This window comes from Tenrec ecaudatus, chromosome 4 (assembly GCF_050624435.1).
Source record: "Tenrec ecaudatus isolate mTenEca1 chromosome 4, mTenEca1.hap1, whole genome shotgun sequence".
Classification (NCBI taxonomy): Eukaryota; Metazoa; Chordata; class Mammalia; order Afrosoricida; family Tenrecidae; genus Tenrec; species Tenrec ecaudatus.
The window spans coordinates 169,440,649-169,453,833 of record NC_134533.1 but is presented as its reverse complement, the minus strand read 5'-3'; the positions used below and the strand labels follow the sequence as shown (position 1 = coordinate 169,453,833).

The window sequence follows — 13,185 nt, the reverse complement described above, 5'->3', positions numbered from 1 at the left end:
ATAACTCGCAAGATTCCTAGTACAAGGACATACCGCTTGGGAGAATGTATTTGGAATTAAATCAGAAGAGAAAGAATGGGTCCTACAGCGTGACAAGACAGCCTGTTTTTCTAACGCAAGGGGGAAAATTAATATTATACTAGACATCATCATAATATGAATTCTATATTAAGGTCCACTTTGGGTTGAACTACTAAACACATTAATGAAAACATGTGCAAACAATAGAGATTTTTCAGATATCATAAACCAAAACATATTTCTAGAACATACAAACTGCACACTTATCACTTTGGGCAAAGGTGCCACAAAGGCCTCTTTAAAATGTTGAAGAGCAAAGACATGTTGAGTAATGTGCACCTGATCTGAGTCATGCTATTTCCAATCACTTCGGATGCATGTGGGAGCTGGTCAATCTGCTGTCTTTGAATTACACTATCATCAAACAACACTGAATAGACCGTGGGCTGCCAGAACAAATCTGCTTTGGAAGAAGGACAGCCAAACTGGCTCCTCACAAGGGAGGGTGCTGAGATTTTTGCCTTCTGTGTGATCAGGAGGGACTAGTCCCTGGAGGATGACAGAATTCTTGATAGAGTAAAAGGTCAGTGAGAAAGGGGAAGCTCTTCTAGGAGACCGACAGACACAGTGGCTACAACAATGGGATCCAGTGTAACACTGTGAGCTTGGTGCAGGACTGGGCGGTGTGTCATTCTGCCGCACGTGTGGGGTCACCAGGACTCTCAGAACTGGCTCCAGGGCACCTCATAATAATACATGTACCTCATAAGGTCCGCGCAATCCTGAAAAAGTTTAGGTACATAAACCCTCAAGAGATTTAATGAGCAATTTCTGCTTTATCAACTACCACTCCTTAAGTTCCAGGAACTAAAGTATGTAAGGGAGGTTTGTACAAACACTTCTTAAGTAATTGGAAAAACACCAGAGCTAAAAATGAACTACGAAAACAGATATTACATTCTGAAGTTATAAAACAAAGTACCATATATACTCGAGTATAAGCCGACCCGACTATCAGCAGAGGCACCTAATTTTACCACAAAAACAGCATTTAAAAAAGTGCTGGAAACTCAGCTTATACTTGAGTATATATGGTATACAGGATTCCCTCCCACCCCCACCCCCGTTGTAATTTCAGTGTTAGCATAAATTAGCTTACCGCGAGTCTCCAACAGAATTCAATCTGCTTCACCACAAAGATCCCCAAAATGTTAAATTTAGATACAGTTTTAGTTGAACTTTTCAACTTTGCTATTGGGCTTCAAAAAACAAACTGCTGTAAATTCTATTATGTTCCTATATTCTAAAATACAGAATTTAAAGTTTTTCCTGAAGACTGATGGCTGGTTTCAAAGGGGCAGTTCTACTCTGTGCTGTGGGGTCACGTCACTGTGAGCTGGAAGCAGCTTGAGGGCAGTGGGACTCAAAGCCATGGCTTCTGAGAGGATTGGCTGGGCCAAGCCAATTCAAGGTAGAGACGTAAGCTAAAAAGGTTATGCTATACGATAATTCTTTTGGGGAATCCCCACAGGGTTCTCAAAGGACAAATGATGATCAAGGGGTCTCATTATGAATTCTGAAGAAAATTGAAAATTACATTGTAAAAAAGAAGAAAGTCAGGAATTCTTTTCCAGCATGACAGCACAGTTCCTCATTATTTGAGAGTAGCAAGGGTTGTCTTAGGAGAATGTCACTGGGGAACCTTCCTCATCTGCCCTGAAGCTCTGATTTTGCCCTTCAGACCACTGACAGCTCCCCAAGCTCAAAGAACAGTTAACAGGAGCACAATTCAAAACTGTCATTTCCACATGCTGTCAACAGAAGAGCGTAGAAATCTAAAGATAAGGAAAAGGAAACACCGCCTTCACGATTGTACAGACTTAGATGATGTTTGTATCAAGAAGTGGCTTCATGTTCTGATATTCTTGTTAATAGAGATCTCTATGGTTCTACAGAAATACTGTTTTACTGACTGGTGTGATCTGATGATGTGTTTCTACCATCATCCTCAGGCACATTCCTGCATGGGTTAGTTGTCATGCACAGGCTTGGGCACACAGCAGGCAAGACGCCTGACTGCATGCTCCGTGAATTCTAGACCTCTCTGCCTGGCTACCTCAGAAAGTACTTTAAACTCAAATTTCACTTCCTCGCTCCAGGTAGTGTGAATTCTTCTCCCACAACTCTCTCCCTTCCACATTCTCCTCGGTCAACCTGCAGCACTACCATCTCTCTTTCTACAACAGACAATCAATCTCAAATTCATATGGATTCTACCACGGAAGATCTCCCCTGGGATCTCAGCCTCCTTTGGCTCTTTTGCATCCCTCACTAGACATCAAAGGCCTCCTCCATATTCCAACAGGGATCTTGCTAAAACACAAAGTCGAATTCCTTCTACGGGCTCTATAGTTCCCGCAAAGAAGGGTAGTTCTGCCCTTCTGGATGTTGTGGCCAGAGAGTAAACCACCAACAGTCACAGAGCATCCACACTTTGGGTTTCAAGGATTGTGCCCGAGAACACTCAAGAAGAATCAGAAATTTGCCATGAAAGACATGGAAACACCAGATGTACGAATGGGCACCACACTCAACAAAGCTGTCTGGGCCAAAGCAATCAACAATGTCCCATACCAAACGTGTCCATGCATGGTTGTCCAGAAAACGTGGTGGGGGTGGAGATTCCCTCAAAACATGCTGCGTATACTGATTACGTACCTGCCTGCCATGGCTTTTGAAAACCTACACAATGTGGTTGTAAATGAATGGCTGATTATCAAATAGTCATAAAACTGCAAAAATAAAATGCAAAGTTGACCACGTATCTGTCGTACTTAAAATTTTCACCAATGAGACAGTCCCTCTTAGAAAGGCCTCACAGAACGAAGAATAAATCCAGGGTGTGGTGTGGCACTGATGAATCACACAACTATCCTCTAGTTTTTGTTTTAAATCATTTTATTGGGGGCTCATACAACTCTTATCACAATCCATACATACATCCATTGTGTCAAGCACATTTGTACATTTTTTGCCATCATCATTCTCAAAACATTTGCTTTCTACTTGAGGCCCTGGTATCAGCTCCTCGCTTTTTCCCCTCCGTCCCTACACCCCCTTCCTCACAAACCCTGGATAATTTATATATTATTGTTTGTTCATGTCTTACACTGTCCGACATCTCCCTTCACCCACTTTTCTGTTGTCCATTCCCTGGGGAGGGGGTTATATGTAGATCCTGTGATCGGTTCCCCCTTTCTATCCCACCTTCCCTCCACTGTCCCAGCATCACCACTCTCACCACTGGTCCTGAAGGGTTCATTTGTCCTGGATTGCCTGTGTTTCCAGTTCCTATCTGCACCAGTGTGCATCCTCTGGTCTAGCCAGATTTGTAAGGTAGAATTGGAATCATGAGGGCGGGAGGAGAAAGCATTAAGGAACTAGAGGAAAGTTGTATGTTTCATCATGGCTACACTGCACCCTGAATGGCTCGTCTCCTCCCCGTGACCCTTCTGCAAGAGGATGTCCAGTTGCCCACAGATGGACTTTGGTTCCTACTCCGAACTCCTCCTCATTTACGATATATTTTGTTCTTTGATGCCTGATACCTGATCCCATCGACACGTTGTGATCACACAGGCTGGTGTGTTTCTTCCATGTGGGCCCTCATGCTTCTCCGCTAGATGGCCACTTGTTTATCCTCAAGCCTTAAGACCCCAAATGCTGTATCTTTTGATATCTGGGCACCATCAGCTTTCTTCACATTTGCTTCTGCACCTGCTTTGTCTTCATGTCAGGAAGATGAGCATCATTATCCTCTAGTCCTTTAAGATTTCCTCCCCTTGCCGCTTTGGTCGTACATGATATACCTCATTGGTCATGTTAGATTTGTGTGCCTACATTTGTACATACATTTAAGATTGCTCAGAACATGGTGGTCAAGATAGAGGACTCCCCCATGACAGGAATAAGGATTCAGAAGGGTAAGGGAAGTCAGGGGAGATAGAGAGGAAGGAGGGGAGAGGGCAGTTGATAGCACTGATGAATATATAGCCCCATCCACGAGACTAAATAGAACTGTATGGGAAGGAACGGGATATATTAAAAAGAGTAAGATGTCAATACAAATATTATTTAACAAAAACAATTTTCACCAATGGGGAAAAAAATTGAACCCTTCAGTATGATGTGCTGTAGTATGATATTCTTTAAATCAACCTTTGTAGCCTCACTTTTCATCAGTACTCATTCATACTTTCTATAATTCATTCCCATAACTTAATGTAATTCAAGCTACGGAGATGAATATTCACTTATTACCGTCAAGTTGATGTCGACTCACAGCAACCCTATAGGACAGGGCAGAACTGTCCCTGAGTTTGCAAGACTTTCTTCACAGGAGCAGTAAGCCCCAACTTTATCCCGTGCAGTGTCTGGTGGTTTTGAACTAAGGACCTTGCAGTTCGCAGGCAAACCATAACCATTACACCATACCACCAGGACTCCTACCATGAACTAATAAGGAGGGAATGCAGGACCAACAGGCTCCTGAGTGATGCAAATCAGCTGCTAACTTAAAGGCTGGCAGTTCAACCCCATTTCGTGGTAGCAAGACCTGGCGACCTGGCACCCTGCTGACTGCATCTAAGTAAAGCGCACGGAATAGCACTTCTCTGTAACAGGTGGGGTCACCATGAGTTGCAATCAACTCCATGGCAATGGCTTCGGTTGCTTTCTTAAACCCATCTTAGTTCCCCAAACACAATATACCTTCGCTCGATGCTTAGAACTATCCTTCATCCAACAAGAGCATCTACCAGGCAAATTCCCTATTTATCCTTTCAATACCTCAGACATTCCACTTTAGGAAGGCTTCCTTCATCTCATGGATTCCTTCCCTGATGTCCATTCCTGGTATTGTGGTGGCTGTGTGCCCTCAAGCCCATTGGGATTCATAATAACTCTGACAGAACAAAATTGTCCCACAAGGTTTCCTCATCTGCATGCTTTACAGAGCGGACCACCAGAGCTTTCCTCTTCGGGGAGCTGTTGGTGGGTTCAAATGGCGGGGAAGCCTTTTAGTTCGCAGCTGAGCACTTAACCAGTATACCGCCAGCCCCTATAGCGTTCATGCAGCCACCTTTTGTGCGCACGCATGACACACACACACACACACATCAGTTTTAAGTCTTTACTTGGTAACTGCCCACATCTTTCCGTCAAGGAGCCCTGATGGCCACGGGTTAAAGCTCTCCTCAGAAACACCTAACCAATCGGTGGTGCTGAGTGACTGGCAGTCCTCCGGAGCAGCCCCACTCTACTCTACGAGCTCCCCATGAGCCAGACAGGCATATATCTTCCCTCACATGCCTCTCAGCTCCTCAGGAGCAGAGCCTTCTATGTGTATCCACTTCTCCATGCTCGGTGTCCACCTCGTCCCCAGCACTATGCGCCTGTCTCATGGCAGCTGACAAACTAGGACGAAAGACTTTGGGAATATCTAAAATCCTCAGCACCACTTAGGGTAAGAACTGGACTCTCGTCCAACTCTCAGGGCAATAAGGATTAACATTCATGGTTTAATTAGGCTCATTTCAATCATATTTAAAAACAAAACAACACTCAAGTTTTACCTTAAAAAGGGAGGGGGGTGTTTTATCCCAAAACTACCAGTAGCTATCAACCTCTAGGAAGAATATTCCTCCACAGAGCAGACTCCCTTGCTGCTTGCTCAGACCCTCAGGTCGCCCGTGGTTTGTCTTGGCCTCTCCACTCTAACTCCATGGATTCACTCTCCACTGCTAACATGCAATGTATTCCAAATTTCCTAACTCACTTTTCTGTGAGGCTTGGGCTCGGTGTTTTGCTCGTTTGTTTTGCAGCAGGTCACTGTGCTGTAAGTTGTGGGGGAGCTGCCCCAGGGATAGTGCCATTCCAGGAGCTGCAGGGCCAGCCAATCAACCGCTCTTTCCCAATTGTCAACTCAGGATATTTTTATTTCCCTAGCGCCATCACTAATGTCTATCACTGCAATAATTTTGCAATACTCTATAAACAAGTTTTGTCAAGACTTGTTTGTGGTAAGAAGAATCTTGCACACATCTTCACAGAACCAGCTATGCATTCCAAACATAGAAGGAATTAACAATACCTTTTTTCTGGACCGTCATGGGAGGTTGTCTCCTCTGGCCTGTGCTAAGCAGTGCCTTTGAATGTGTTTTCCCTAGCATTTTGCAAAGTGTCACTTATATTTAGAAGGTAAAGAGATTAGCAGTCCAGACATTTCTACCCCATAGCATCAAGCTAACGTCCACTTAAGGATAAGTATGTACAACATGAATCTACCCCCCCACCCCACCCCACCCCCGGGAACAAAACCTCTTCCTCCAAACAGCACCAGGTAAGGTCTGAAGAAGGCAACTCACGGAAAAGAGCCCCCAGGAGGAGAGAGCCGTGCATACTACGAGAAAGACAATCTTAGGTGACTTCCAAGAACATTCCATTCTCTTGGCTATTAAGACTCTACTGCTTAAAACTAGAAAGAAGTAAAAAATCAAGTGAAACTTTTGTCCTATCTGGGAAGCTGGCATATGTTCATGAAAATCAAATCTAGCAGTAGAAACGTTTGTTTAAAGGAGGGGGTAATTTATTGAATCATTTTTCTGGCCAATTCAGTATTTAACCAGGCCTGGGAAGATGTAAGGAGCTCTCGTGCCGGAGTGGGTGCATGTTGGTCTGCCCAAGGTCAGCAGTTCAAGGCCATCACTGCTCGTGGGAGAAAGAGGCGGTTTTTTACTCCTGGAATGAGTTATACTCTGAGTTCTAACCTTTGCTCTCAGGGCTCTCTGAATCAGAACTGACTTCATGGCAGGGAGTCTGGTTTGGGCTGGTTTAGGAAAAATATTGTTGGAGGGTGTAAGGGGAAGGCCATTCAAAAAATCTTAGGGAAAATAAAACTTTCCCAAATGCAGATTGTCCTCACATTTCTTGGTATAAAGGAAGGATTTTCTATTTTTAATTCATGTAGAACAGTGGTTCTCAACCTTCCTAATGCCTCCACCCTTTCATACAGTTCCTCATGCTGTGGTAACACCCCAACCATAAAATTATTTTCATTGCTACTTCATCACTGTAACTTTGCTACTGTTATGAATCGGGCAACCTCTGTGAAAGGGTAGTTCGACCCCCAAAGGGGTCGCAACCCACAGGTTGAGAACCACTGATGTAGAAGGTGTTCTAGTTAGCCAACCTGTTTATTACTCTCCTTGTTGGTGACTCATTTTCATTTCATCTGGAGTAATGAGCAGCTGACTATGTAATACCACAGCCATCAGCTTAGACTATATATAGTTAATAAACATATAATTTTAACAGATCTAATTTCACAGGACAGAAATTGATAAAATTTAGAGAATGCTGGTTGTTTTTCATCTTTTAATGTAACCTGCTTGAAATAAAAGTGCTAGTATAGAGATATCCTTGAATAAAAAGCACTAAAAGGCCAAGGGTTAATTCTTGTGCTTGCTTAGCAAACCTCATACATTTTTCAAAGGCAAGGACAATGTCTTGACTATCTAGGAGAATGGTCCCTCTGCTACCTACAATCAGGTAGAATCCGGTTCTGTGTCCCTTTCGGTCTGTATCACTGTCTCCCTGTCTCACAAGTTAAAGCACTGACGCAAAGAGGTCATCTTCTAATAACCAGAGCCATAAGCTAGACAACATAAGATACCTCTGTTCCCCGAGTACAGCATACTTTGACTTCTTGCCATCGCGCTGATTTACTATCTAGGCCTATTTATGTTTGTCCAACTAATACAGTAGAAAAAGCACCATTTTCATCTTTCATAGCTGAAGCCGTTCGAGACTATCTATGGATATAGTAAGGCAAGAATTTATATTAGTTACAGTCATAAATGTAACCAGAAGAACTAACACACTAATTTAACAACCAGAAATTGAGAGGCACTGGGAGGAAAGGAAGCAGAAAATCCAGTGTGCCTATTTGCTCATCTTTCAGGGGAAGCAATTTCTAATACTCTCTAAAGTTAACAAGTCACAAAACACAAAACTTTTAAACTATCAACAGTAGTTACCTCTGGAGGCTGGGAAAGTGGGGGGGTTGCTTTTCTGTTTTAATAGTTATACTTCTGTACAATGTGCATCTGTGTGTTTAATCTCGTTTTTTTAAAAATTGATTTTAAAAAAATTGAGTCAAGCTAATACAGAGAGGCCAGCGGCTTCATGGCAGCAAACAAACAAGTCCTCACAGCAAATCAATAAAACATTTAGGGGCTTATTTTTGTCTTTGAAATTAAAACACTAGAAGCAACTTGAGATTCTTCTATCTTCACTGATCCTCTCAGGAATGTAAAAGCATGCATGGCAGTTTCAACCTTGTTGCACTTGAGGGGTTTTTTGTTTTGTTCTTTTTTTTTTTTAAGTGCTTGAGTCTGTGAAGCAATTTAGTTCTGCCTGGACAAGCAGCTGGTTTTTCTGTTAACCCTTCTCGGTCTCAATTCCTTATGCTCACGTTTACAATTCAGCTGTTTCATGCTCCCAAGTATAGTCACCGCAAAGAACTTTCAAAACTCACAGCTGAATTCAAAGGGGGCGAGGGACACACTTTGGGGCAGCGATGGCCGAATATGACTTCATACAACGGTCTTAGCGGCGGGGTGTTTCTGGTAACCACAGGTGTTAGTTATCCTATGGGTAATCGTGTGAGTAAAGGCCACAGAATTCTAACACCTGTGCCTACGCTCGTGGTCCTCTCACCTTGCAATAGCTCACCCTATAGGATGGTCCCGGAATTCACAACGGAAGGGTTCACGAAATTCCGATCAACACCTCTGCAAACGAATCTTGGCAAGACCCATGCGCCTATTGCACACATGCCTGCAAACGCCTCGACTTCACACTTCAATAAGGACGCCTGTGTCTGAGATATTGGCAGCCTGACCACAGGTCACATACACTTCGTGGTGATAAACCTGGCTTTACAAGAACCAGGCTTCCTGGTGGGAGTCTGGGATTTTAACACGGAATCCTCAACTCTCCACCAGAACACACCCAGACTTGACAAAGCCTCCCGGATCTCTCGCGGGTGTCTCTCCGCACCCACCCAAAGCACCCATACTCTCTCCCGCAGCTCCTCCCTCAGATCCCAGCCTGCCCAGGCACCGCCACACCTGGGGGTGCCTCCAGCTCGGCGCCCACCCGCCCAGGGTCCCCGAGCCGTGCTTTCAGCCCCAGCCGCCCGCGACACTTTCAACCCCTCACGCTCCCCTCCCTCCAGGCCAGATCCAGCCGGCCTTTCCCCGCGCCTCGCGCCCTCACCCCCTCACCCCTGCCACTCACCCGCGGTAGTAGGCTTTCACCCGGACCTGATGAGAATGGTCTCCGCTGCCGCCGCCGCTACCGCCGCCGCCGCCGCCGCCTCCGACCGGGTGGGACATGGTGCTGCTGTCCCTCTGGGTCGGCATCTCCCTCTCAGCCTCAACGCCGGGGGCCGTGGGGGCGGGGACCCGACGGGCGCCACAGGAGTGGCGGCCCGAGCCTCGAGAGAGCCGCGGCCGCTCGCTCGCCAGCCCGCTCGCCCGGCTCGCGGCGCAGACCCCAGGGTCGCCTCGCCTCGGCAGCCGGAACCGACAGGCTCCGCCCACTCCCCGCGCCCGCCGCAGCCTCCACGACGAACCTCCCAGCTGGCCCCGCCCACCCCCGGCGCCCGCCGCAGCGTCTACGGCGAACCTCCCAGCTCGGCCCCGCCCACCCCCGGCGCCCGCCGCAGCGTCTACGGCGAACCTCCCAGCTGGCCCCGCCCACCCCCGGCGCCCGCCGCAGCGTCTACGGCGAACCTCCCAGTTCGGCCCCGCCCACCCCCGGCGCCCGCCGCAGCGTCTACGGCGAACCTCCCAGCTCGGCCCCGCCCACCTGGCTCGCGCAAAAGGCCCACATTCCGGGGTGGGGCGGGCGCAACCGCCGCGCCCGCTCCGGGACCTCGCTGCTGGGCCGAACCACTCCTGGGCGGGGGGGAGAGGGAGGCGCCGATCGCCGCACCAAGCACGCTGGGAGGGGCCCTTCCTGGGAGAAGTGATTCAGATGCGGACCTTTGGGTGACTGTAGTTCTGTAAAGAAATACCACCTTTCTCGACAAGGGAATGTAGGAGATAACACGCTGTGGTATCTCATCCCACTTTCCCAATGTGGTCTTCGGACGGCCGCTTGGGATTCCGGGTAGAGTCGGGTGCAGGATTCTGGGATTTGGAGTTCCAATAGGATTCTGGGACTGGAGGCTCCTGGAGTGTGGAATGTGGGGTGGAGTGGGGGAGGGGTGTCTCCCTGGCCCCGTTTGTCCCCAGGCTGAGACCTGGGAGCCCTTGGCGTGGATTTTCTGAATTCAGCTTGGGCATCTGACGACCTGGAAAGGATGGGGATTCGTCGCGATTAACACTTTGTTCAGGGATGAAATCTTCCTTCCACTGCCTGTCGAGTGGGTCACATAGTGACCCTATAATATATATCCATCTAAATTATATAATATCTTCGGAAGGGGACTGTGATTACCTACTTAATCTAGCCTCTTTCTTGGGAATAATTTAAGATTTGTAACAAATATAAACAAGAAAGAAATGCAAAAGAAGACATCATAGAAGGTCACCTTTTTTCCTTCTCAGTCTCCATCCCTACTAAATCGATAGACTGCCACTGCACCGGGCGGTGCAAATGGATACTTACTCAATCAGTCAACCAACCCATTAATGACGGAATGTTCTGCAACCAACCTATTAACAATGGTTAACCGAGGATTAGGAATAATCCATCCTTAAAATTTAGTCTCTGACTTTCCTTTTCTTTGCTCTTTTACATAAAATCTACTAAAATTACAACTAGCTTGGATCCAGCCACGGCATCTGTCACGGTACCAATACAGGTTGAAAGAGCCGGAATAATCAAGGAAAACCAGATTTGTTAGTATAATGAAACAACTCAGATTAATATGACATCCTTCCATTGCTGCACACTTGGATTATATACTCTAATAAATCTTCCCCTTGAAATACTTGGTATCATGTTGGCAATTAGGGACCTGCATCAGTATGTTAACTATGGATCAATTCAGTGTGCCATCTAAATTAGTGAGTGGTATTTCAGTTGAATTCATGGAAATGTTAGTATGCTTGTGACAATTTTGAAAGATTCCATAATGCTCTAGAAAGGGAAATTTGCGCGCCTTCATCTCAACCACGGACATACCACCCAGACTGAAGAAGACCCAGAAACTTACCGACCGTGTGAGCCACGACCACGACTGCATTGGCAAGCTCCTGGAGCACCTGGAGTCCGAGGGAATGCTGGGGACATGCCTCATCACTGGGTCAACTTCGACAAACACCACCAGGGCACTCCGGAAAAGTCGATATAAGACATTACCACTTGAAGAGGAACCAAAGCTTCTACCCAACTTCAACCTTCCTTGATAAATTGAGGCTGGTTCAGTGGGCAGACATCATCGATGTGTGGCTCCGCTACTGCAAAGTTCTGGGAAAGGGAAAGCTCCCAAAGCAAGTGAAGGCCAATTCTTCAGAAGAGCTCAGAAGATTAAAGGTGTTGGAAGGGGATGGTGGGTGGATGCTCGGGGTCAGCCTGTGTCCTGATGTCTTAAAGTTGTGTGGAGGTTTAATTAAATATTTAAGGGTAAAATATTTTTCCCTTAAAAGAAAAAGGGAAATTTGCATTAGGAGAAAGAATTTATAGGAAAGTGAAAAGTAAGCCATGCAATTTTAATATTTACATCCCTAGACCTTGGCGGCTTGATAATCTTTTTTTTAATTGGCCTTATGGCTTGTCTTGAAGGTGGTCATTGTTATTACCTACTTAGCCATCTACAAGACCAAACTTTCTTCCATCTAGTTGGTTCCAACTCAGACATACGGTCTCATATGCCAGAAATAACAATTAAAGAACAATGGCATAGCATTCATCATTAAAAAGAACATTTCACTATTTTAAGTCCCACGGTGTCAGTGGTAGGGTATGATTTTTATTAAAATTCACACATTAACAAGTAATGCTAAAGATGAAGAAGTTGGAGATTTTTTATTAACTTCTCCAGTCTGAAATTGATAAAGAACACAACCAAGGTGCATTGATAATTACTGTTGATTGGAATGTGAAAGTTAGAAACAAAGAAAGATCAATATTTGGTAAACATGGCTTTGGAGACAGAAATTATTATTGAGATTGCAATACAGAACTTTGCAATATTAATAACCCATTAGTTGAAAATGGCTTTTTTCAATAACATAAACATGAAACTCACTAGATAGAATACACAGAAATCAAATTGACTACATCTGTTCAAAGAGACAAGGGAGAAGTTCAATATCACCAGAACAAGGCAAGGGACATATCAATCGCTCATTTGCAAGTTGAAGTTGAACCTGAAAAAAATTTTAAAAGTCAAGGTGTGAATGCAACATTCCAGTGTGGAGTAGCGAACCAGTGCAGATGTCAGGGAGGATGGCCCCAGTACTAAATACTGAGTGGATGCCTATCCCTCCCCCCAAAAGAATTTATTTCAAAAGACAGCATTGGATCTGCAGCTCCAGGAGAGGGACATATCTGATCCGAGCACATGGGAGCAGATGAAGGGGGAGTAGGAGAGAGTGGAGCACATCCTGGCCCACCAGGCCCTGAGGTCAATGACCCCAATTAGAGCAGCCAGTCCACAGAGAAGACCACATGGCTAGCCCCACTAGGAGATATGACATCCCTCACTGACCCATGGCCCTGCAGGGGACAGCACTGGAGACAGTGTGAGAATCGCGCCCATCCTGATCCCACCACACTGAGGCAAAGCACTGGGGAATGTAGCAGAACAGCAAAGGAATGGAGCGGCAAGGTCCCTAGGGAATGCTGAAAATGGACTTTGGGGCCAGGGTGTGGTGCCCCAACAGACTGGACTGGAAAACATTCCTAAAGGCCAACAAATGACCCTTGAACTAACTACAAGCTTTTCTTTCTTGTTGAGTTTTGTTTTGTTCTTTATCAGTGGTTTGTTGTTGTTTTGTTGTATATTGTTGCTTGGTTTTGCTCTGTCTTGTTTTTATGCATGTAATTATGTCCTCAGGTCTGTCTAAATAAGATAGGCTAGATGAACTA

The 13,185-nt window shown here is 45.7% G+C and overlaps 1 protein-coding gene across 1 annotated transcript in view; it reads right to left on the bottom strand.

Annotated features, from left to right (window-relative positions):
* PRKCI (protein kinase C iota) overlaps positions 1–9,716 on the bottom strand; it is a 79,590-nt gene extending 69,874 nt beyond the window's left edge. Inside the window, exon 1 of the mRNA XM_075547019.1 lies at positions 9,382–9,716. Within this exon, the coding sequence (XP_075403134.1) occupies positions 9,382–9,506 (125 nt within the window). The 5' untranslated portion in view covers positions 9,507–9,716. The remainder of the gene's footprint in view (positions 1–9,381) is intronic.
* Between the last annotated feature and the right edge of the window lie 3,469 nt (positions 9,717–13,185).